Here is a 26,498-nt window from a genome sequence, read left to right as displayed (position 1 = left end):
TGTGTGTATGGGGTTGTGTGTGTGTTTGGGGTTGTGTGTGGGGTTGTGTGTGTGGTATTGTGTGTGTGGGGGGTTGTGTGTGTGTGTGAGGCTGTGTGTGTGGGGTTGTGTGTGTGCGTGGGGGTTGTGTGTGGGGGGTTGTGTGTGTGGGGGTTGTGTGTGTGTGGGTGTGTGTGTGTGGGGTTGTGTGTGGGGGGGTTGTGTGAGTGTGGGGTTGTGTGTGTCTGGGGTTGTGTGTATGGGGTTGTGTGTGTGTTTCGGGTTGTGTGTGGGGTTGTGTGTGTGGTATTGTGTGTGGGGGGGTTGTGTGTGTGTGTGGGGTTGTGTGTGTGTGGGGTTGTGTGTGTGGGGGGGTTGTGTGTGGGGGGTTGTGTGTTTGGGGGGTTGTGTGTGTGTGGGTGTGTGTGTGTGGTGTGTGTGTGTGGGTGTGTGTGTGTGTGGGTGTGGTTGTGGGATGTGTCTGTGTGTGGGTGTGTGTGGGGGGGTTGTGTGTGTGTGGGGATGTGTGTGTGGGGTGGTGTGTGTGTGGCTGTGTGTGTGTGGGGTTGTGTGTGGGGTTGTGTGTGTGTGGGGTTGTGTGTGTGTGGAGTTGTGTGTGTGTGGGGTTGAGGGTGCAGAGTGTGTGAGGGTGCAGAGTGTGTGAGGGTGCAGTGTGTGTGAGGGTGCAGAATGTGAGGGTGCCTAAAGTAATGTCAGGGCGCAATGTGTGTGGCCTAAAGTAGTGTGAGGGCGCAGTGTGTGTGGCCTAAAGTAGTGTGAGGGCACAGTGTGTGTGGCCTATAGTAGTGTGAGGGTGCAGTGTGTCTGGCATTAAAGTTGTATGAGGGCGAAGTGTGTGTGGCGGTGCAGAGTGTGTGAGGGCGCAGTGTGTGTGGCGCTGCAGAGTGTGTGAGGGTGCAGAGTGTGTGAGGGTGCAGAGTGTGTGAGGGTGCAGAGTGTGTGAGGGTGCAGAGTGTGAGGGTGCAGTGTATGTGGCCTAAAGTAGTGTGAGGGCGCAGTGTGTATGACCTAAAGTAGTGTGAGGGCGCAGTGTGTGTGGCGGTGCAGAGTGTGTGAGGGTGCAGTGTGTGTGAGGGTGCAAAGTGTGTGAGGGTGCAGATTGTGTGAGGGTGCAGAGTGTGTGAGGGTGCAGAGTGTGAATGTGCAGTGTGTGAGGGTGCAGAGTATGTGAGGGTGCAGAGTGTGAGGGTGCAGTGTGTTTGGCGGTGCAGTGTGTGTGAGGGTGCAGTGTGTGTGAGGGTGCAGTGTGTGTGAGGGTGCAGAGTGTGTGAGGGTGCAGTGTGTGAGGTTGCATAGTGTGTGAGGGTGCAGAGTGTGAGGGTGCAGTGTGTGAGGGTGCAGTGTGTGGGTGCAGTGTGTGTGGCCTAAAGCAGTGTGAGGGCGCAGTGTGTGTGGCCTAAAGAAGTGTAAGGGCGCAGTGTCTGTGACCTAAAAAAGTGCAAGGGCGCAGTGTGTGTGGCCTAAAGTAGTGTGAGGGCGCAGTGGGTGTGGCCTAATGTAATGTGAGGGCGCAGTGTGTGTGGCCTAAAGTAGTGTGAGGGTGCAGTGTGTGTGGCCTAAAGTAGTGTGAGGGCGCAGTGTGAGTGGCCTAAAGTAGTGTGAGGGCGCAGTGTGTGTGGTGGTGCAGAGTGTGTGAGGGTGCAGAGTGTGTGAGGGTGCAGAGTGTGAGGGTGCAGTGTGTGAGGCTGCAGTGTGTGAGGGTGCAGTGTGAGGGTGCAGTGTGTGTGGCCTAAAGTAGTGTGAGGGCGCAGTGTGTATGGCCTAAAGTAGTGTGAGGGCGCAATGTGTGTGGCCTAAAGTAGTGTGAGGGCACAGTGTGTGTGGCCTAAAGTAGTGTGAGGGCGAAGTGTGTGTGGCGGTGCAGTGTGTGTGAGGGTGCAGTGTGTGTGAGGGTGCAGAGTTTCTGAGAGTGCAGAGTGTAAGGGTGCAGTGTGTGAGGGTGCAGTGTGTGAAGGTGCAGTATGTGTGGCCTAAAGTAGTGCGAGGGCGCAGTGTGTATGGCCTAAAGTAGTGTGAGGGCGCAGTGTGTGTGGCCTAAAGTAGTGTGAGGGTGCAGTGTGTGTGGACTAAAGTAGTGTGAGGGTGCAGTGTATGAGGGTGCAGTGTGTGAGGGCGCAGTGTGTGTGACCTAAAGCAGTGTGAGGGCGCAGTGTGTGTGGCCTAAAGAAGTGTGAGGGCGCAGTGTGTGTGACCTAAAAAAGTGCGAGGGCGCAGTTTGTGTGGCCTAAAGTAGTGTGAGGGCCTAGTGTGTGTGGCCTAAAGTAGTGTGAGGGTGCAGTGTGTGTGGCCTAAAGTGGTGTGAGGGTGCAGTGTGTGTGGCCTAAAGTAGTGTGAGGGCGCAGTGTGTGTGGTGGTGCAGAGTGTGTGAGGGTGCAGAGTGTGTGAGGGTGCAGAGTGTGTGAGGGTGCAGAGTGTGAGGGTGCAGTGTGTGAGGCTGCAGTGTGTGAGAGTGCAGTGTGTGAGGGTGCAGTGTGTGTGGCCTAAAGTAGTGTGAGGGCGCAGTGTGTATGGCCTAAAGTAGTGTGAGGGGTACAAAAGGGGATGATGGACGGAGCGTTAGAGCAAATCAAACACTCACCCCCAGTCAACTGATCTGGGTTTAATCCATCACCATTCTTTAGCTCACTCAGCCACCCCAGTTCGGACATGGCCATATGCAAATCAGTCTGACCCTGTGCCTCATGGGAACAGTCCAGCCCGAACTGCCAAGCCATGTCTTCCCTGGACCGGAAACAAGCATCCTGGGACCGGTTTTGGATTCGGATTACTTTCATAATTGGCCTAAAGTAGTGTGAGGGCACAGTGTGTGTGGCCTAAAGTAGTGTGAGGGCGCAGTGTGTGTGGCCTAAAGTAGTGTGAGGGTGCAGTGTGTGTGGACTAAAGTAGTGTGTGGGCTCAGTGTGTCTGGCCTAAAGTAGTGTGAGTGCACAGTGTGTGAGTGCGCAGTGTGTGAGTGCGCAGTGTGTCTAAGTGTCACTATAATGTACATGGTGCTCATGTAAATCACTCCAGTGCCTTCAGGTACATGACTGAGGGCGCAGGACATGGCTGAAGCAGGGGGCTGAGTAAAACAGAGCACGGAAAAGGACGTGGTGGTTTAAAAATAAACATGGCGGCAAGCAGTTCAGGGGCTAGTGGGTTAACACAACAAACCATGTGGTAGAGCTATTGACCCTGGAACTGGGTTCAACTCTCGGCGTTGCCTCTGGTCAAAAGCAGCTGGGGTGTTGTCTGTAAGCAACAAGCTCTGGCATTGCGCGGAGTGGGGCGGGGGAGCGGATTTCTTTGAAGGGTAAACCTGCATGAGTGTGGAGAGAGGTATCACAGGCTGCCAAATGGTGTGCGATGTGCACGCACACACACACATGCACTGTAGGCAATCCACATGGAAAAGCCTTTGGGAGCATTTTTTAAAGCCCCTACTTAATATCTCGCCAAGCATTGCTAACGCAATGGCTTAGGCGAGACCTAAAAACAGGATGTGGTCTGATGTTGCCTCACCCTTACACTTCAGGTGACAGGTACTTCCTGTCAGTCCGCCATGTTGGGTGGGGAATTTTTTTAATGTGCAAATGCTGTGCCCCAAACACGTAGTGCTCCTTGGTGACTGTGACGAGGAAGACGGAGGAGGAAGGTAATGTCAGGTGTGAGTATGTAGTTGCTGGACATTTAACAACAGTGAAAAGATGGTTCTTGTGTGTTAACCTATTAATTCAGGAAGCAGACATTTGCTTATGAACACTGATAATCAGAGAAACAGCTCGGACCAAAAATACACAGCCACAGAAAGAAACTACAACATGTGTGCAAACCCCAACCTTCAGTTGTTGATTGAAGATCAACACATTAATTTCACTTTAAGGCAGCAGTGCTAAGGATTATGGAACAGTTAAAAGGTGCCTCCTGTAGTACTGCTTCATATGCTCACAGATAGCTTCGTGAATTATCCACATTGTGATCTTAAAGAGGCCTCATTTCCCTAACTGTATTGTACCTGGATAAATCAGCAGTCAAAAAGACAATCAATTCTCTAAAACTCCAAGCTCAAACTACTAAGAGAATGGTCATATCAGAACAGTCACCAGCAGAACAGTAACCACGGCACAGGAAACCACAGAACACTTGGTTTGACTTTACAAAGCTCTTCTTACTGCACTGATGAAACTGCCCAGCTAAAAGCGCCTGGCATTTTTCTTTAAAGATCATTGCTGCATCATACCCTGTTCTCAGGCTGATTCTCCCGTTAGAGAATGTAAACTGGGCCATTTGTCAATTAAATATCCGAGCCAGAAGTTTCCAAAAGCCAAATCTCAGAGACAAAGAGTAGGTCAAGCCTGTGGTTGCCGATCAAGTCAGATAGTTGCAAATACTTTTTTTCACCTTGGTTTTGACAACTAGTAGCACACAAGTGGTGATTAGTAAAAGTATGTGAAACATCTGGCTCAGACAATTTACATGTTGACAATTTGTCAAGTTTGTAGGTTTCTGAGGAAATAGTTATATCTTTCCCGGCCCCAAAAAGAACAACTGAAAATCCTTTGCCTCGCCCTTTGAATGGTTTTTAATTTTTTTATACTGCTACTCATATTGCTCCAGTACACACTTTTGGAATATCAAAAGCCATCTCTTTATAGGGCGACTCCCTCGGTTTTGGAAGTTCACTTCACAAAAGAAGGAAACTATTCTGCTTCAAAACCCAAGGTAATTTTTAATCGAACTTCAAAGTTATTTGCTTCTCAATCAACTTTCACATTGAAATGTCTTGATGCATTTCGGGAACATTGGTTCCTTTCTTCATACGAATAAGTTTGATCTAACATAAACAAAACAAATCAAATAACCTTAATGAATCTTCCACCAAGAGGTTCACTGGTATTTATGATAAACATAAAGTTAATTGCACATACTTTCAATTGTTGAAACCGTCATACAAAAAACGTGCTCCTCCCCCCACCATTCATGATGTAAACACAAATCTAACCTGTATGACTGCTGTCGAGCATAAGACTGGAAATTACATCATGCCAGTTTGTGAGGTAGGATCCACACACTAGTCGGCTAACACTTCATCAGTATTTGTGATAGTTCATGCAACTTGGTTGAGGGTATATGTATATCATTTAAGAAACATGATCAGTCTTCTACGTTATTCAATCCTTGGGGTGATATTGGCTCCACCAAATTTCACATTGCAGTAACATTAATTGCATGTCTTCGCCCTCAGTGGTGTTTTTACAACCTTACACACCTATGTATTGTTGACCTTTGTTGATTTATTTGTGTTTCAAGTTGCCTCAGTCTGATCAATGCAGTTTTTGCCAAGCGGGCCTTTGATTGTACAGATGCCACCAAATCTGTCACATAATACAAAACCCTTAAATATAATTTCTCTTCTTGTTTTAAGAGTGTTGTAAGCAAGGTCCTTAATTTATCTATTATAATTCAAGCAAGCAAGGCACATATATTTCTTTTTATTTATTTATAAAGTTTTATATAGTGCAAAGTTGACCCTAGAAGGGTATCAGAGAGCTTTACAAATAGTTCAATAAGTAGAAAATAGATAACCAAGAAACATACACGCTGACATTGTCTGTTGCAAATCAAGAGTGTGACAGTGAGTTGTAAACCAGGACTCAGACGTCATGTGCATGCCCTAGTTGGAGAACTCTGTCATATCAGTATCCAGAGAATAAACCAGTGGGTTCCTGAGTAGATTTGTTCATTAAAAGCAGTTTGACTTTTTTCTTGAATGAAGTGATTGAAGGGATCAAACTGATTTCAGAGGGCAGGGAGTTCCAGCTTCTAGGGGCCAATCCAGAAAAGGCTCGGTTGTAGGGTTTCTTTTTCCGAAATGTTTGAGGTTTCAACAGTAAGGTGCTGGTGCTTCTGGATGATCTTTCACTGCAGGACAGTTCCAGTTTGTCAGCTAGGTACTTCGGTGTGTCGAAGTGTAGGGCTTTGTTGGTCATGCAAGCAATTTTCATCTGAATCCTTGCCTCATTAGGGAGTCAGTTTAGCGCCTTCAGATCTGGAGTGATGTGGTTGTACCTTTTCGATCCAGTGATGAGCCTTGCAGCAGAGTTAAGGGATGTCCTTAGTGGAACCGACTTGGATATCGGAAGACCACATAAGGTAGCAGTCCCATAGTCTAATCTGGGACTCACCAGAGCTTGCACTGCTGATTTAAGGTCTTCAAAGGAGAGGAAGGGTTTCATTTTTCTTAGAATGCTCATTTGAAAATGTGCTCCTCAGGTGGCTGAGCTGATGTGTTCTTGAATGTTGAGATTCTTGTCAAGTGTAATTCCTAGTGATCTTGTGGAATCTAAGTGTGGAATGCAGTTGAAGGCTGTTAAGCGTTTCATCCACTCTTTGATGTCGAGGGATCTTTTTGGTGGGACAATTAAGAGGAATTCGGTTTTGAGCAAGTTGAGTTAAAGGTGGTTTCCGCTTAGCCAGTTTTGAGTTTTTTGCAGAGTTGGGTTGAGTAGATGGATATCCTCGGGGGAAGAGACTTTAAGGTATGGTTGGGTGTCATCTGCATACATGCGGTATTGTACATTGGAAAATTTCAGAATTGTGGTTAGAGGCTTCATGAACAAGTTAAAGAGAGTAGGTGATAAGGTGGACCCCTGAGGGACCCCTAAAGTGACCGGAGTGGTAGTGGACAAGGACTGGTTAACTTTAATTCTTTGAGTTCTGTTGTGTAGAAATGAGGGTACCCATTTTAGGACAACCTCTGATAATCCCATTCTGTGCTCAAGTAATTCAAGGAGGCTGTCATGTTTGACCGTGTCAAAGGCTGAGGATAGGTCTAGAAGGATTAGGAGGCAAGATTTGTTCTCATCCAGCATTTTAAGTGCGTCATCAAATATGTGTGTAAGTACTGTTTCTGTGCTGTGACCCTGACGGAAACCGGATTGGAATTGGTCAATAAGGTGAACGGATCAATGTGAATGCATAGTTGGGTATGAACGCAATTTCTCAAGGAGCTTTGCCAGAGAATAAATGGTGGAGATGGGATGGAAGTTATCTGGGTTCGTATGATCTGCTGTGGTTTTTTTTTAGAATGGGGGTTACCTGCCCTGGTTTTAGCCAGACTGGTAAAGCCCCTTGGAGTATATATCGGGTGATAACGTTACCCCTGGTATTGTAATTTTGCATGTCTGCTAAAAATGTCACTTACATGCATAAGTAGAAGTGGGCAGGGGAACAGGGGAATGACATTCCCAAGTTTTATTAATTTGGTCAAAACAGTTCCTATGCTTTTTATTTAAAAAAAAAACATGTTTCTGGATGTTTGAGCGCCGCTGATTGAAAGGAGAGAAGAAGGCTCTTCTTACTATGAAGTGAGAGGCAGCTAAAGAAGAAACAAGCCTTCTCTCCAAGGTGCCTGCTAGCTAAAATAAATGAAAATGTGTGCAATTTGTTAATGTGCAAATCTAAATGCTGCTTCGAAGCCAGTAAGGGCTTTAATTGATAGAATCTGGAATTTTCCTTTTAATAATAATAATAATAATCCACATTTGTATGGAAACCTACAAAAAGCTTTACCTTATGTACTGTCACTGTCTTACTAAATACATACCTTTTGAAAGTGTGAACATTTAAATAATATTTTGGCACAGTTTGTTACAGCTTTTTTATTCTGTGTACAACTGTATTCTGCATGTAGTATACTTTGTATACTAATTACATATTTACAGTGCTTTTTGACACAGGCTTGGACCTCTTAGCACTATGAATATACATCACTATTTCCCCAGGGCAACAACCAGGGTTCAAATATGTGAGCTCTGGTTACAGCCACAAACATCAGAAGCGATCGCATTAACCCACGGAGCTTTCCTACCACAAAAATACAAGTCTGAAAGATACATTTAATACTATTTTTTCATTTAAAGTCTGTGCCTTATATTTTATATACAGTTACCTCTGGGTAAAAAAAGGCCTACAAAGTAGAGAATATTTAGCTCTTTTTAGCTATGTCTCTGATCTCGCCCACCACACTCGCTTACCCCACCCCCACTGTACTCAGGGTCGCAGTTCCTGTACTTTTCTTTATACACTTCGATCGCTGCTTACAAGGATTTGGTATAATTTATGTCTGCATGCATCCTAGATATAATATTGATAGATAAGAAAAAAACATTCAATTTTTTTCCATAGTCTTCCTCATGTGATAGGACTGGGCTGAGTAAAAAAAAAAAAACAGTCAGCATAAAAATAATCTACTGTCAGTAGTCTTGCTGGTAATTCATCGTGTGGAATTCCATTGATGGCACTACTGCTACATTTGCAAATTCATCTTTCGATGTGCAGGCCCGGGATCACCTCAAGGGTCCCTACAACACGTGGAGCACCCCATTTGTCCCTTTGTGGGATGCCTCAGAATCCTGTATGCTTTACATACAATCCGTTGCAGAAAGCATCTGTGGAGGTCACCCAAAGGGAGGAACAGGGCACTCATGCGAATAGATGGCCCACAAGGGGCTGACAATGACGAATCCTGGTCATGCCACACTCATCGACGCCACCATTGATGACTGCGCAGCAGGGAATTCTGTTATTTTTGGTCTAGTCCATCACTTAAGGTATTTTGGCAGAAATTACGGTGCTCTGTCGCCCTGCCCAGGCATAACTTGTTGTCCCCAACAAATGTTGGGAATTGTGAATTCCAAAGATGCGTTGATTTGATTCCACCACACGCCTCTTTCATCCATCACCAGAAACTGACTTTATCTTACCCTTTAAGGCTTTCTTTAATCCCTACTATCTTTCTTTCTCATTATTTTTACACCTTCCTCTTCCTTCTTTGCCTCTTTTGTGTTTTTCTCTTACTTACTCTGGGTCAAAGTTTGGTGGAAAAAAATAAGGGCCCTCCCGAAACCTGCAACCACTGTCTCAGATTAAGAAAGCCTAAGTGGCATTAAGATACGTTTTTGGGAAATACACGATGGACTGTAACAAAGGTATTAAGGGTATTTGTTAAGCAAACACCTTGTTTGCCATATAAAAGCGGCTTGTTTTTAATGTCAATGTTCTACCTTTGATGGTAGTAGGTTGGTGCAGCACATGTGCATGGACACAAGTGAAAACCATTAGCAGTAGAAGAACAAAAGCAAGGTAACGAGGGAGGGGTTGTGGCCGGGTGGTAGATTTCATGGGTGTGATAGCTACTCACCTTCAAGCGTTCTGGTGTCATAGCAGCTAAATTCACTTTGATAAAAACCTTTAGAGCCTTTTATGGATGCTAACCAAACTGTGTTGATGGACTGGAAGGTAAAGCTGGCGTGCTGGAATCCCTGGCCATTCAGCCCCACTTATGGTCTTTTACGTGCAGGCAGAGGTGTGCTCGTGCTCCAGCACAGGAGGTTCTCCCAAGCCTTTGGCCCTGGGTGAAATTGTCCTGCATAAGAATTAGGAACTGTCAAACAATCACCTGACGAAACGCTAATGAAAGTACATAACGAGCACATTTGTGCATACAGTTTATGGTCTGATGTTTTAAGTGTGTTTATCTTGAAGCCTGGACTAATATGATATTAATGTTACCATATAGTTCAGCTTTTCTTTTTTTGGAAACGTTTTCAACTTCTCAATAACTTGGGTTTGTAAAGTAAAACAGGTAAGGCATCCGCAGAAAACCAAAACGTAGTCTAGAGTATGTTTGAGGTTGGCTCTGGGTTTTTCTGGGGGTGAAGTATATGCATGTGCAAATTATGGTCGTTTCCTTCCCACCACAGGTTGCTCTGTGGTATCTCTCTTCTAAGGTATCTCTCATCTATCAGCCTTATTACGAGTGACCCAGAAAATTCCCCACACTCAGAGTTGCTGATATCAGGGGCGCAGGTAACTGTGATGGTGGGAAAATCCAGGCTACTGAGAACAGAGGTATAGGTAGCTCCTGGGGTGGGAAACACCTGGGTCATTTCAAGTGAGACCCTGCGGGCTCCTCTTAGAAATGAGGAGCTGTCTGAGAAATTGGTGAGAACGGATCTGATTCTCCCAGTGATTCCTCAATTTCCTCCAGATTTTCAAACATAGATATTGGCTGCTATTTCTGAAAAAAACAGTTTTACGGAAACAAACGAAAAAAGTTTGATCTGATCATGTCGATACGGCATGTAGCTGATACTACTCATAATGAGGATCTTAATCAGCAAAGAAGATTTGCATTCCTGGTTGCTTCTGGGTTGTCTGACATTCCAAGCCTACCTTTACCACGCATCCTTTACCACGCAATACATTTAATTTACCATGCATATTCCTTTACAACACGTGGTAAGTATATATAAGGCAAGTGAAACATCTACTACATGTGTTGAGAGAAATCCTTTCTAATATGGATCACAGAGGGTGAAGACGGTTATCATGCCGAATGTTTATGGCAACTTGATAGCTCACAGTTTTTCTGTTTGTTTGTGACATTTGATTTGCAGACATTCAATATTATAAAATCAGGAGAAAAACATTACTTTGGATAAGTGACTGTGATCTGTGTTGACCGGAATATGTATATTAGCAACAAGTTTATGGCCCTGATGATGTGACTTACTTGAATGCAAAGGTCGCAAAACATGTGTGGCCTCCTTGTATGAATAGGTAGATTTCCATAAAATAACAAACTCATTAAAAACATTTACCATCAGTCTAATTTGATGATTTTTATAATTTTTTTTTTTTTTTGGGTGAGCCCCCCCATTTTTTAAAAAAGTATTTGACATTTAAATATAGCCTTAATTGGAGCCCCCCAAACTCCCCCCTTTTATTTTTTAATTGTTATACAAATATATTTTATTCTATTTGGATTTGTATTCCCCGACCCCCCCTTTTTGTAACCTTACCAAATCATCTTTTTACTCACCCCTAAATCCTAAAAACACCGTTACCACCCTATGCCCCTGCCCAACCCTAAACCCTAAAAAAACCTTACCACCCTATACCCTTACCCACCCCTAAATTCTAAAAACACCCTTACCACACTATGCCCCTACCAACCCCTAAACCCTAAAAAAAAAAACTTACCACCCTATACCCTTACCCACCCCTAAACTCTAATAACACCCTCACTACCTAATACCCTTAACCACCACTAAACTTTCACATTGGTTTTGGGTGTGTCCCTGGTTATATTATTTTGTCCTTAAGAGTCATGTATATTGTCATGTTCTTGTCTAATGTGTCTATTCTGTATACATGTATATTTATTTATGTCTTTTATATTGTCATTTTCAGCCCTGATGAAGTTCAATTCTCATAGAACGAAACGCGTTGGCTGGAGCCTGTTTTATGATAACATTTGAATAAAAGAATTTAATACAAAGGAACTTCTGTCCGTTTACATCATTTGGAATAAGTTCATACAGTGGTGCGCCTCTCCACAACCAATTTTTACCTAAGAATGACCACAGGTTATATACTGTCCTGTGCTGAGAAAGTGTCTTGGATCCCATTGAGACATCATTAAAGGAGTCACTCACTCACTCACTCACTCACTCACTCACTCACTCACTCACTCACTCACTCACTCACTCACTCACTCATTCACTCACTCACTCACTCACTGTTTGAACAAGGTGAAGACGAACAGCCACATCCCTGACACATCCAACTGGACAAGACTTGCACAACCAATCTCTATGGATTCCAAGGCAGACCCTCTGTTCAGAGACACCCAGCCAATCGGTGGCAACAGCTTTCCACAAGTGGAGGAAAAACATTTTAAGGCCAGTCATCCGTCCAGTGAACTACAGTCCGCACACAGAGGATGCACTTTGTAAAGCCTGATACCCACCATCCTTAGTGGCATCATAGGCTGCGCAGCCTGGAGCCAGCTTGTCTCTCTGGTCACAGCACCTCCACCGACTGTCTGTCCAGAAATTGGGGTGATATTTGGGCACCACACTGTTGTTGTTCCGGGTTTCTGAAAGTTAGAGAGAACGCATATTACTACAGTAAATTGCCTCATTACTAATATTTACTTCCACACCTGGCCCTCTGCTAGTTTCTGCTGCGCTGTGATGGGAGAGGACCACACAACTCCTGACATTCTCAAGGAAAACGCTTTGTGGTTCCAGCGCTGCAAAGCCTGTAAACCTTCCTAAATTCTCCTAGAAAAGCCATTGAAACCTCATCCTCACAGTCAGCACTGCTCCCTTCCAAAATAATAAAGCAGGATGCTGCCCTGTATAGTCTCGGAAATGGTTTCCAGGCGGCTGTTCCTCACCACTGCTTTTCTGCGGGTTTGTTCACCACCCGTCTCCTATTTCTTGGCTCTGTAAATCTTATAATATCTCCTGATTCATCAGGGACCTTTGAAGATTGTTACAGGATGCTATTTATAAATGGTTTATACTTTTGTTCTGCTGGAGGCCCCTTTAGAGGCTGCCATTAAGGTCAAAAAGTACATCGGTGGCACTGTGCGGTTTTGGCAGGAAGACTAAAAACTCTCCTGAGGTGTTTCTTACAAATGCACTGTTAGGTCAGATACAAGATGTGCAAAACATTTACAACAAACATACAAAAACATACAATTTATTTATAAATTGAAAACTATATTAAGACATGAATTATAATGTTAAAAACCAGAAAATGACTTCAAAACAGATTACAAACACAACCAACAAGTCACATATGTTTTTATAACTCTTTCTTGTAGCTCATCATTTTCATGTGACATATGTCACAGAACTTTATTGTAGTGCCTTACAGTAAGATGCAAAACAAGCACTAGTAAAGTCAATAGGTCTCGCTTATGTAAGAGCTATTGGTTTTGCCAATATGTTTTAACCATGCTGTACACTAGCGGGGAAGCTGTTCAGCACGACTATAAATTAGTGGGGTCAAGGAAAGTGGTGTGGAGTGGAGCTGAGCGAGTGTCATGGAGTAGAGTGAAGTTGTATGGAGTAGCATGGAGTGGAGCAGAGCTAAGTAGTGAGGAGTGGAGTGTCAAGGAGTGTAGTAGAGTGCTGTGGAGTGTCATGGAGGGAGTGGTGTGTCGTAGAGTGGAAGGGAGTAGAGTGGCATAGAGTGTTGTGGAGTGGTGTAGAGCAGAGTGGAGTGGTGTAGAGCGTTTTACGCAGAGTGATGTAAAGTCGAATGGTGTAGAGCTGATTAGATTATCATAGAGTGGAGTGGCAGAGAGTGGAGTAGTAAGGTAGAGTGGAATGGCGTGGAGTGGAGTAGAGTGTTGTGATGTAGAGTGGAGTAGTGTGTCGTACAGTGGAGTTGCATAGAGTTTTGGAGTGGCATAGAGTTTTAGAGTGGTGTGGCGTGGAGCGGTGTACATGGAGGTGTTGGAGTGGAGTAGTGTGTCATAAAATAGAGGTGAGTAAAGTGGCATGGAGTGGCACAGAAGGAGTTGCATAGAGCATCAGAGTGGAGTAGAGTGGAGTGGAGTGACATACAGTGGAATATAGCGTCATAGAGTGGAGTAGAGTTTAATGGAGTAAAGCGTCATAAAGTGGAGTGTCATAGAATGGAGTAGAGTGGCCTAGATGCACATAGAGTGCAGTGGCGTACGGTGTTGCAGATTAGATTATAGTGGCATAGAATGCCATGGTGTAGAGTAATTGGTGTACAGTGCAGTGGCGAACAGTGCATTGGTTTTGAGGAAAGTGGTGTACAGTGCACTGGAGTATGGTGCAGTGGTTTATATTATAAGTGGCACAGAGTAGAGTGGTGCAGAATGATGTAGAGTGCAGTGACATAGAGTGCAGTGGCACAGAGAAGATTGTTTCAGAGTAGAGTGAGGTGGGGTAGAGTGGAGTGGTGCAGGGTAGAGTGGAGTGGCATAGAGTAGTGGGATAGAGTGCACTGGCATAGAGTGGAGAGGTACAAAGTAGAGTGAAGTGGCCTAGACTGGAGGTGATTAGAGTGCAGTGGCGTAGAGTGGAGTGGTGCAGGGTAGAGTGGAGTGGCATAGAGTAGTAGCATAGAGTGCACTGGCATAGAGTGGAGAGGTACAAAGTAGAGTGAAGTGGCCTAGACTGGAGGTGATTAGAGTGCAGTGGTGTAGAGTGCAGTGGCAAAGAGTGCAGAGGTGCATTGTAGAGTAGAATGCATTGGCATGAAGTAAAGTCGTGCAGAGTAGAGAGGCGTAGAGTGAAGTGGCGTAGAGTGCAATGGTGCACAGTAAATGAGAGTGGTGTAGAGTAGAGTGGTATAGAGGGAAGTGGCGTAGAGTGCAGTGGCATAGAGTGCAATGGTGCACAGTAGATGAGAGTGGTGTAGAGTAAAGTGGCATAGTGTGCAGTGACATAGAGTGGGGCACTGGCATAGAGTGCAGTAGTGCAGAGTACAGTGGCATACAGCTAAGTGGCAGAGTGTTTCAGAGTTGAGTGAGGTAGAGTGCAGTGGTGTAGAGAGAGAGGTGCATAGTACAGTTGTGTAGAGAGCAGTGGCATAGAGTTCAGTGTAGAGTAGAGTGTTGCAAAGTACAGTAGTGTACAGTAGAGCATTGCAAAGTAGAGTATAGAGATGTACAGTGGAGTGGCGCAGAGTGTATTTGTTTTGAGTAAAGTGATGTAGAGTGCATTGGCATAGAGTGCAATGGAATAGAATGCAGTGGTGTAGAGTGCAGTGGCACAGAGTAGAGTTGTGAAGAGTAGAGCAGTGACACAGGGTAGATAGCAGTGGCATAGAGTGGAGTGCCATAGAGTGCAGTGTTGTATAATGTAGTGGTGCAGAGTAGATTATAGTGGCTTAGAGTGGATTGGCATAAAACTCAGTGGCGTGGAGAGGAGCGATGAAGAGTAGAGTGGCGTTGAGTGTAGTGGCCTACAGTGCATTGGCGGAGAGTGCAGTACAGTGGCATAGAGTAGAGTGGTGCAGAGTAATGTGCAGTGGTATTGAATGCAGTGGTGCAGAGTAGAGTGGCATCAAGTTCAGTGGTGGAGAGTGCAGTGTTGCAGCAAATAGTGATGTAATGTGGCATACAGTGGAGTGGTGCAGAGTGGAGTCAGCCCGCACGCTCTCCCCTCCGCCGACTACATCCTCCTGGGGGACCTCAACTTCCACCTGGAGAACAACAACGACCGCAACACCATCAGCCTGCTCGACAACCTCGACAACCTCGGACTCAAGCAACTGGTGACCACCCCCACCCACCTCGCCGGACACACACTCGACGCCGTCTTCTCATCCAGCAAAGACGTCACCTTCAGCCACGCAACAGGACTCCACTGGACGGACCACAGCTGCGTCCACTTCACCTTCAGAAGAACGACGATCCACCACCACCAGCAACAGGTTGCTCGAAGAAGCTGGAACAAGATCACAGCCGACCAGCTCACCGCTTCCCTGAGCCAGCACCCTCCCGCCAACTCAGCGAACCCCAGCCAGGCCGCCGACAACCTCACGAAATGGATCAACGACTGCGCGGACGAACTCGCCCCTCTGAGAACCCCACCCAGCAGATCCTGCAGCAGAAAAACACCATGGTTCACCGACGAACTCAAGAGCTCCAAGAAGAACTGTCGAGCCCTCGAGAAAGCCTGGAGAAGGGAACCAACGACGGACAACATGACCACCCTCAAGCTCGCCACCCGGAAACACCACCAACTGATCCGCGCCACCAAGAAAAATGCATACAAGGACCGGCTGGACAACAAAGCACACAACTGCAAGGAACTCTTCAACATCGTGAAAGAGCTATCCAACCCCAACGCCGGAAACAATGACATCACCCCGTCGCAAGAACTCTGCAACTCCCTCGCGTCCTACTTCCACAACAAGATCACGGACATACACAACAGCTTCAACAACCAACCAACGCAAGCCACAACCGCAACGACGCCACCCACCACCACCCTCCGCACCTGGACCCCGATCAGCACCGAAGACACCATCCGCACCATGAACTCCATCCATTCCGGATCTCCGACTGACCCCTGCCCTCACCACGTCTTCAACAAAGCCGACGCTGTCCTCGCACCCCACCTGCGGGACATCATCAACACCTCCTTCGACTCCGCCACCTTCCCTGAGAGCTGGAAGCACGCCGAACTCAGCGCTCTCCTCAAGAAACCCACAGCAGACCCCACCGACCTCAAGAACTACCGTCCCATCTCGCTCCTCCCGTTCCCGGCCAAAGTCATCGAGAAGACCATCAACAAACAGCTGGCCGCCTTCCTCGAGACGAATGGATCCCTCGACCCCTCACAGTCCGGCTTCCGAGCGAACCACAGCACCGAGACCGCCCTCATCGCCGCCACCGACGACCTTCGAACTCTGATGGACAACGGAGAAACAGCGGCCCTCATCCTCCTGGACCTCTCCGCGGCTTTCGACACTGTCTGCCACCGCACCCTAATACAGCGCCTCAGCAACATCGGAATCCAGGAGAAGGCACTGGAATGGATCACCTCCTTCCTCGACGGAAGAACACAAAGAGTCCGCCTACCACCGTACAAGTCAGAGGCCACCGAAGTCATCTGCGGCGTCCCTCAAGGATCCTCACTGAGCCCCACCCTCTTCAACGTCTACATGAGCCCCCTCGCGGCCATCGCACGCCAACACAACCTCAACATAATCTCCTACGCCGACGACACCCAGCTGATCCTCTCCCTGACCAACGACCCCGCCACCGCCAGAGCCAACCTGCACGAAGGGATGAGAGACGTGGCCGAATGGATGACGACCAGCCGCCTGAAACTGAACTCAGACAAGACGGAGGTCCTCATCCTGGGCTCCACGCCCTCCGCCTGGGACGACTCCTGGTGGCCCCCCGCCCTGGGCACCGCACCCAAACCGACGGACCACGCACGCAACCTGGGCTTCATCCTGGACTCCTCCCTCTCCATGACCAGACAAGTCAACGCCGTCTCCTCGTCATGCTTCAACATCCTGCGCATGCTACGTAAGATCTTCCGGTGGATCCCCACCGAGACGAGGAAGACGGTCACCCAAGCCCTCGTCACCAGCCGACTGGACTACGGCAACGCCCTCTACGCCGGAACCACTGCAAAACTCCAGAAGAGACTCCAGCGGATCCAGAACGCCTCGGCGAGACTCATCCTCGACATCCCCCGACGCAGCCACATCTCCGGACACCTGAGAGATCTGCACTGGCTCCCGGTCAACAAGAGAATCACCTTCCGACTCCTCACCCACGCACACAAAGCCCTACACGACCAAGGCCCGAGCTACCTCAACAACCGGATCAACTTCTACACTCCCAAGCGCCTCCTCAGATCAACCAACCACGCCCTCGCCGCCGTCCCCCGCATCCGAAGAGCGACAACAGGAGGAAGATCCTTCTCCCACCTGGCCGCCAAGACCTGGAACTCACTTCCGACCAATCTGCGCCTGACCCAAGACCACCTCTCCTTCAGGAAGAAGCTCAAGACCTGGCTGTTCGAGCAGTAGCGGCACCCCCCCCCCTCCCAGCGCCTTGAGACCCTACGGGTGAGTAGTGCGCTCTACAAATGACCTGATTGATTGATTGATTGATTGAGTGGTGTAGGGTGGTGTGCTCTGGCATAGAGTGGAATGATGCAGGGAACAGTGGCATAGAGTGTAGTGGCGTAGAGTGCATTGGCATAGAGTGGTGCACAGTAGAGTGCAGTGGCATACAGTGCAGTGACCTAGATTAGAGTAGCGTAGAACTCAGTGGCAGAGAGTGTAGTTTTGCAGAGTAGCCTGAAGTGGGCTATAGTGGAGAGACATAGACAGCATTGGTGTAGAGTGCAGTGGTGTACATTGTAGTGGTGTAGAGTGTTGCAGAGTATAATGGCTTAGAGAGCAGTGGTGTAGAGTGCAGTGCCGTAGAATGCATTGGTTTTGAGTAAAGTGGTATAAAGAGTATTCTCATAGATTGTTAGAGGTATAGAGTGCATTGTCATTAGAGTAGAGTGCAGTGGCATTGAGTACAATGGTGCATGGTAGAGTGGAGAGGTGCAGGGTACATGGCAGTGCAGTAGAGTAGAGTAAAGCAGAGTGCAGTGGTGCAAAAAGATTACATTGGCGTAGAGTGGATTGGCATAGAGTGCACTGGTGTAGAGTGGCGTGGTATAGAGTAGCGTGCATTGGCGTAGAGTGCAGAGGCAAAACATTCCACAAATAAAATAACATAAATAAAATAGACTGCAGTGTTGCAGAGTGGTGTGGTGCAGAGTAGAGTGGAGTGGTGTAGAGTGCAGTGGTGAAGAGTTCAGTGGTGCATAACAGAGTAGAGTGGGGTAGAGTGATTTGGCATAGAGTGGAGTGATGCAGAGTAGAGCAGAGGGACATAGAGTAGAGTGGCATAATGTGGAGTGGTGCAGAGTAGAGTGTAGTGGTGTCGAGTGGTGCAGAGTGGGGTAAAGTTGAGTATTCATGGTGAGGTAGTGCACTGCCATTACAGAGAACACATCTTCAAATGAAATAACCATAACATTTGCACAGACATACAGTTTTACTGATAAAAGTATATAGCACATACACCGATAATGTGTGGAAATGTCATCAAGATAAATACCCACAGCTGGGTAAGAGGCGCACTCAATTTAAACAACTCTACCTGTCTTTAAACAAGGGTGCTACACTATAGTTATGTGTTGGCTTCACACGAAAATTTCTATTTCAACCATGAACAGGATTGACCTGCTCTAGTGTGCACTGTACCTATAGAACTAACCGTTCCCAATTTTTCTAAATATTCAATATTTTCAAACATAATCATAATCCCAAACAATGAATATGTTACATCTCAGTGTTTACTTGTTTCATCGTTTCACAAATACCTTCCTTATTCATATACATATTCATGAATCATTTATATGTTGTTTCATCACATATAATCAATGTCAAATATTTTTACAAATACCATCCTTAATTCAGTACATAAACATTATCACTTTTCTACAATGAGTCCATAATTGCTACTGAACCATATTTAATCTCTGGCCCAATGCATTTCAGAACGTGGGTTCCTTCCTCAGGGGCAGTGTTCGCTGCTTTAATCAGCCGGAATCTCCTCTGTGAGAATCTGTGTAAACTGGAAAGTCAGATCGCTGAGTCTATAATCTCTGCAACCGCAGTGAATGTAAACAATGGCGCTTCCTATGGCTGTTCCTATGGATGTTCAACTACTTCAGAGCCGACGCAGATTTTCTGTGTTGTCCGCTGTTCCAAGTAACTGGACCCTTGTCTCTATGCGTGCGTTCTGGTCTCAAAAAAGATTGCGTTGTCCAACCTGGATTCCGAATACACTGCCGCTTGTAAAGTATTGCGCGTCTTGTCTCAGCGTTGACCGTTTCTAATGTAGACTGCTGCCTATGCTCCGCTGTGGCGATCTTTTTTTTTACCAGAACGCACGCATAGAGACAAGGGTCCAGTTACTTGGAACAGCGGACAACACAGAAAATCTGCGTCGGCTCTGAAGTAGTTGAACATCCATAGGAACAGCCATAGGAAGCGCCATTGTTTACATTCACTGCGGTTGCAGAGATTATAGACTCAGCAATCTGACTTTCCAGTTTACACAGATTCTCACGGAGGAGATTCCGGCTGATTAAAGCAGCGAACACTGCCCCTGAGTAAGGAACCCACGTTCCGAAATGCATTGGGCCAGAGATTAAATATGGTTCAGTAGCAATTATGGACTCATTGTAGAAAAGTGATAATGTTTATGTACTGAATTAAGGATGGTATTTGTAAAAAATATTGGACATTGATTATATGTGATGAAACAACATATAAATGATTCATGAATATGTATATGAATAAGGAAGGTATTTGTGAAACGATGAAACAAGTAAACACTGAGCTGTAACATATTAATTGTTTGGGATTATGATTATGTTTGAAAATATTGAATATTTATAAAAATTGTGAACGGTTAGTTCTATAGGTACAGTGCACACTAGAGCAGGTCAATCCTGTTCATGGTTTGAATAGAAATTGTCATCACCCATTAATAGAATGAAGATCAGTAACCAGCAGGAGTTTCCCATAAATCCTGTCACTTTGAAGTCAAAGAAAAAAAGTAACCATTGAGCTCCCTGGAAAGACAGTCTGACATTTGACCTCTGTCTTGAATGCATAGTAAATGTGACAAGATAAGAACAAGATTTAAAGGTCTCAACCGCAATGGATCGCACACCGCTAGCCCCTCCTCTGGATCACCCATAAGGATTCTGGTACGTATAGTTTATAAGTGGTTCACCTCAGTAGGTGCAAGTAAGTACTTAAAGGCCTTGATGCCTAACCGGCACGCAGGTGCGTCATCCAGAAACTCATCAGGTTAAAGGCTCAAGGGAGCCCATTTGTAGAATCAACCACAATGGATCGCACGCCGCTAGCCCCTCCTCCGGATCGCCCCTAAGGATTCTGGTACGTATAGTTCGTAAGAAAGCAAGTTAGCTGACGAGCTTTTGGAGATGCACCTGCACGCCTGAGAGGCAACGAAGCCTGTGACGGTTGTTTGGCGGCCTTCTCAACTACCCCAGAACTTTTTCTCTACTGATGAGGGATACAATCTCGAAACACGAGCCATGTCTCGTGTCTAGAGATACTGGAAATATCAAGCACTTACTTGCACCAACTTTGGTGAAAAACTCACAAACTTTTTCTGAAACTCTTCGCACTGCATATACCAGAATGCAGAGGGGCGATCTGGAGGAGAGGCTAGCAGTGTGCTCCCATCGTGGTTTTCCTGTTAAAGGGCTCCCGTGAGCCCCTAAGGTGACGAGCTTTTGGAGTTGCACCTGCGCGCCTGAGAGGCAACGAAGCCTGTGACGGTTGTTTGGCGGCCTTCTCAAACACCCCAGAACTTTTTCTCTACTGATGAGGGATACAATCCCGAAACACGAGCCATGTCTCGTGTCTAGAGATACTGGAAATATCAAGCACTTACTTGCACCAACTTTGGTGAAACACTCACAAACTTTTTCTGAAACTCTTCGCACTGCATATACCAGAATGCTGAGGGGCGATCTGGAGGAGAGGCTAGCAGTGTGCTCCCATCGTGGTTTTCAAGATTTAAATGTCTGTTTACAGAAATCAAGTACTTGGAATGATACAGTAAATAAGCTATGGATCACAGACGGGATGAACTCAATCGGGACAGCCTAAAATAAATAAAGCCAGCAAAAAGAAGCAAGAATATGTGAGTTACAACCCACAATGCCAATGGTAATCGACGAATAGGACACTTTAGCCTGCACGCTTTAACAACACATGCCATGACCTCACATCTTTAACTCCGCAAAATCTTTTACAACGCAGGGCTTTACAATGCAATCCATTACAACGCATGTATATTACAATCCAATTTACTATTCTAACTCCACCAGGGCATTTTAGTGGGGAATGTGTTGTAATTATTTGCAGTGTAAAGCCCTGTGTTGTAAAAGTTTTTGCAGAGTAAAACATGCGGGGTAATGGCATGTGTTGTAACACATGCGCTGTAAAGGATGCTTCCCATAAGCAAAGGGTGGGATGCATTCCAAGGGAAACTTTCAGAATGTCTCAAAGATGCCTTTAGCTAACTAGACAGCTGGGCTGTCTGGCAAGCTTCGACCTAATGAGTTTGGTGTTTTGGTGGCAAAAATACTAACAAACCCCCTTCTTCAGGACACACAATTAAATATCTTCCTCAAAAAGTTTCTATATGGCTTAGTATTATAAAAACATCAACTACACATTAAAACATGCCTAAAAACAAACATAACACATGACAAATATAAACAATATTAAACAAAATTTGTACTGACAGCACAGAGGTTTTAAATCTTCTGATATTACAAACAGTATACAACAGTATATGATCCAATATGATGGCGATAGTGCCAGTGCACATTAGTATGCACCATCTCTAAAAAAGTATTATATAAAAACAAAGACTACATTAGGGCGCTTATGTTTAAATCTGGCAAATGTGGTATATACATATTCTGTATAACTATGGTGTGTGTATAACTGTGTAGGTGAGAAAATGGCAGTGTGATTTATTCTTTGGGTAACTGACTAGTTGTGTGAGGAACTGTATGGGTGAGTGGCAGTGTGTGAGTGTCTGTATGAGTGTATGAGTGCATATATCAGTGGCTGTATTGATGAGTGACTGCGTGTATGAGTGAATGTATGGGTGAGTGACTGGATGTGTATGCAGATGTATGAATTAGAGAGTGGGTATGTACTAATTGGTATTGGTGTGTCTATTTTTTCAAACAAGGTAGTCTGTATTTAAAGTTTAAGTGTTTTTATTGAGATTTTCAAAAATGTAGAAGCATACAGAGGTATCATGAGAGAAGCATTGCAGAAAGAAGAGCAATCCGCGGGTACATTCACAGCTTGGAAAAACATGTCATAATCAAAATGCATGAGATATAATAAACATATACACCACTGTGTGTGGATTGCCTCCTCAGAAATTGTACCCCTGTAGGAAACCAGAAACAGTAACTCCCTCCCCCCACCCCGTCCGGTAGATTCTGTAACTTCAGGATCACGCCTTACTCCTGTTTATGCAACCTCACTGGTTAAGATGTTGGGGAAGTTGGGGGATTGCGCCATAGATCTGATAGGCACAATACTCGTAGGTATTTGGGCTGAGTGATCTTGTTGAATTCTGACCAGAGAAACTTTAGGAAGGGGCTCAAATTTTTCTGAAAGGAGGCGGTAGAGTTGTTCAGAGTGGCTGAAATGCGACCATACCAAGGATAAACCATAGCCTGTGCAGCCACCCCCTGTGAGTAGGCAGGGTAGAGGAGCCCCAATGAGACAATATATTTTGTAACACTGCCCCTAATGCCATCCACATTTGTCGACCTCTCATGCTCTTAAGTGGATACATAATGGGATTGGGGAGTCCCAGGACAGCACAGACAGTAGTCTGTATTTTAGAGTGGGTGTATGAAAGGTGATATTAGGGTGTGAGGAGGTGTATCAGATATTAAGTGGATAATGTCATCAGTGATGTCATCAATGATGTCACTATGTCATGAGTGATGTAATATGTGATGTCATCAGCATGGCATAGCGGGGGTGCAATTTATAGTTAGCTCAGCTAACTATAACGGCTGAATTTCTCCAGTTGCGTACAAGTCAAATGTCAGCCTAACTATAATATCCCTGAAACCTGTGTTTTTTTCCAAAAATGTCTAAGGTTTTTTAAATGCGAATCCCTAACTATAACGTCCCTGAAATCTGTGTTTTTTCAGTGAATTTCTAAGGTTTTTTAAATGCTAATCCCTAACTATAATGTCCCTGAAATCTGTGGGTTTTTTCAACGAATTTCTAAGGTATTTTAAATGCTAATCCCTAAATAGAACGTCCCTGAAACCTGGGGTTTTTTCAGTGAATTTCTAAGTATTTTTTAAATGCTAATCCCTAACTATAACTTCCATGAAACCTGTGGTTTGGCAGTGTATTTTAAATGCTAATTTCTAACTATAATGTAGTAGTCGCGTTTGCAGAGTTTGTGCAGAAAGGGGGCTGTGCCTCTGACCAGCGCTCAGGAATTCCCCTGCGTGGGACTTACAGGAGGTACCAGGAAGGCTTCTTGGCATCCAAGTCCCTCAGGAGTAAAGTGGACTTCATCCCCAACCAGTAGCTTACCAGAAGGTGCATTTGCAGAGTGGTGGAGAAAAGAAGGCGTGGCCTCCGGAGACCTCTTAGCAATCCCACTGTGTGAGACTTACTGGAGGTAACCGGATGTCCTTGGGGGCCAACTACCCTTCATATTTCCTCCAGTAGGTCCCACACGGCAGTATTGCTAAATTTTCATAGCAGGTCACACCCCCTTTGCCCACCACTCTGCAAACACACTCCCTGGGGTCCTCTTGGATGGGGATTAAAGTCCCCATTGCTGCTGGGGGTCCTCATCCTGTGTCCCCAACTTTTTGCTGACTGGTACTGGTGGTAACTGACTCTGACTAACCAGGCCCTGAGCCAGTGCTATACAGAAAGACACTTAGAATACACTGAAAACACCTACATACAACAGGGTACACTATGGGTTTTGGTACCCCAGTGATTGGCATGACCTCACCTGTAATGCCCTAGTACTTAATAGTTACTTTAAACCAGGGGGGTGGCTAGGCCCAATCGAACAGAACCCAGGTAGGGCCTTATTATATTTTGACAAGAAAAGAAAACCTGGTGTCCTAATTATTCATAAATTATTTTTACGACAACCACACTATTTTCATTTAGTGATTGGGTTACTAGATTCACCCTCTTATTTTTAACGGCTCCTTTCTCTTCGAAGGACCTTTACATCTAAAACATGAAACACCACAATATCAGATACATATTTACATACATCACAATTTGTACCGTACTTACATCAATGTACAAAACCAACATTTTCATGACAATAACAATACTTTACACACAACTTAAAACAACCATAGATACATCAAAAACGGACCACTGTGCTACACAAACTGAAGCGATGGCTCAATTAAATCTCATTAAGCGTTCTGATAATCAGAGTCAGAGGTGCAGAAAGAGGCAAGAGAAGTGCAGAAAGAAGAAACAGAGGCGTCAAAACAGGCAAGAGAGGTGCAGAAAGAAGCAAGTGGAGTGCAGAAAGAGGCAACAGAGGTACACAAAGAGGCAACAGAGGTACAGAAAGAGGCAGGAGGGGTGCAGAAAGAAGCAAGAGCAGTGCAAAATTAACCAACAGAGGTGCAAAAACAGGCAAGATCAGTGCAGGAAGAGGTAGGAGAGGTGCGTAGGAGAGGTGCACAAAGAGGCAAGAGAGGTAAAGAAAGAGGCAAGATAGGTGCAGAAAGAAGGAAGAGAAGTGTAGAAAGAGGCAACGGAATTGCTGAAAGAAGCCACAGAGGTGCAGACAGAAGCATGAGTAGTCCAGAAAGAGGCAAGTGATGTGCAGAAAGAAGCAAGAGCAGTGCGGAAAGAACCAACAGAGGTGCAAAAAGAGGCAAGAGGGATGCAGAAAGAAGCAATAGCAGTGCAAAATGAACCAACAGAGGTGCAAAAAGAGGCAAAAGGATTGCATAAAAATGTAGACAAGGTGCCCAAAGAGGCACGAGAGGTACAGAAAGAGGAAGGAGGGGTGCAGAAAGAAGAAAGAGTAGTGCAGAAAGATGCAAGAAAGGTACATAAACAAGCAAGAGAAGTGTAGAAAGAAGCAAGAGCAGTGCAGAAAGAACCAACAGAGGTGCAAAAAGGGGCAAGAGGGGTGCCGAAAAAGGTAGGAGAGGTGCACAAAGAGGCAAGAGAGGTACAGAAAGAGGCGGGAAGGTGCATAAAGAAGGAAGATAAGTGCAGAAAGAAGCAACAGAGATGCTGAAAGAGGCACGAAGGGTGCAGACAGAGCAAGAGAAGTGCAGTAAAAAGCAACAGAGGTACAGAAAGAGGCAAGAGAGATACAGAAACAAGCAGGAAAGGTGCAGAAAGAGGGAACAGGGGTGCAGAGAAAGTCAAGAGAGGGGCAGAAAGAGTGGAGAGTGGTGCAGAAAGTGGCAAGAGGGATACAGAAAGAAGCAAGTGAGGTGCTGAATGAGGCAACAGAGGTGCAGAAAGGCGCACGAGAGGTGCAGAAACAAGCAAGAGAAGTGCAGAAAGAGGCATGAAAATTGCTGAAAGAAGCAACAGAGGTGTAGAAAGAAGCTAGAGAAGTTCAGAAAGAGGCAAGTGGGGTGCAGAAAGAAGCAAGAGCAGTGCAGAAAGAACAAACAGAGGTGCAAAAAGAGGCATGAGGAGTGCAGAAAGTGGCAAGAGGGGTGCAGAAAGAAGCAAGAGCAGTTCAGAATGAACCAATGGAGGTGCAAAAAGTAGCAAGAAGAGTGCAGAAAGAGGTAGGAGAAGTGCACAATGAGGTAAGAGAGGTAAACAAAGAGGCAGGAGGGGTGCAGAAAGAAGGGAGAAAAGTGCAGAAAGAGGTAAGAGAATTACTGAAAGAAGCAACAGAGGTGCAGAAAGAAGCAAGAGAAGTGCTGAAAGAGGCAAGTGAGGTGCAGAAAGAAGCAAGAGCAGTGCAGAAAGAACCAACCGAGGTGCAAAAAGAGGCAAGAGGGGTGCAGAAAAAGGCAGAAGTGGTGCACAAAGAGGCAAGAGAGGTAGAAGGGGTGCAGAAAGAAGGAAGAGAATTGCTGAAAGAAACAACAGAGGTGCTGAAAGAGGCAAGTGAGATGCAGAAAGGGGCAAGAGAAGTGCAGAAAGAGGTAAGTGAAGTACAGAAAGAAGACAGTGAGGTGCAGAATGAAGACAGTGAGGTGCAGAAAGAGGAAGAAAGGTGCAGAAAGCTGCAAGAGAAATGCAGAAATAGGCAAGCAAGGCAAAGAAAGATGAGACGTTTGTGCACCATTAGTACCAAATTAACACCCACGTTTTCCAATAAGTAACACATGACCATTTCAACTTTGCAAAGGGCCTTCCACCACGCTGTAACACATGACGCTGCATTTTTGGGAACATTTGAGCTATTGGAGCTAGAAACAAGGCTTTTTATGTTCAAATCTGCGAATTCGGCAGCAGATGATGGAATATTTGGCAAATGCAGCAAATGTTTATTTTTTGTGGAAATTGGTGTAGCCAAACAGTCACAT

At 45.6% G+C, this 26,498-nt stretch overlaps 1 protein-coding gene across 1 annotated transcript in view; it reads right to left on the bottom strand.

Moving 5' to 3' along the window:
• The window catches only part of ITK (IL2 inducible T cell kinase), a 385,858-nt gene that overhangs the window by 254,338 nt on the left and 105,022 nt on the right, over positions 1–26,498 (bottom strand). The window contains exon 4 of the mRNA XM_078653711.1: positions 11,795–11,923. Within this exon, the coding sequence (XP_078509837.1) occupies positions 11,795–11,923 (129 nt within the window). The remainder of the gene's footprint in view (positions 1–11,794; positions 11,924–26,498) is intronic.

This window comes from Lissotriton helveticus, chromosome 7 (genome assembly GCF_964261635.1).
Source record: "Lissotriton helveticus chromosome 7, aLisHel1.1, whole genome shotgun sequence".
Classification (NCBI taxonomy): Eukaryota; Metazoa; Chordata; class Amphibia; order Caudata; family Salamandridae; genus Lissotriton; species Lissotriton helveticus.
Note: the sequence above shows the minus strand (reverse complement) of the source record. Positions and strands in the feature narration are given on the sequence as shown.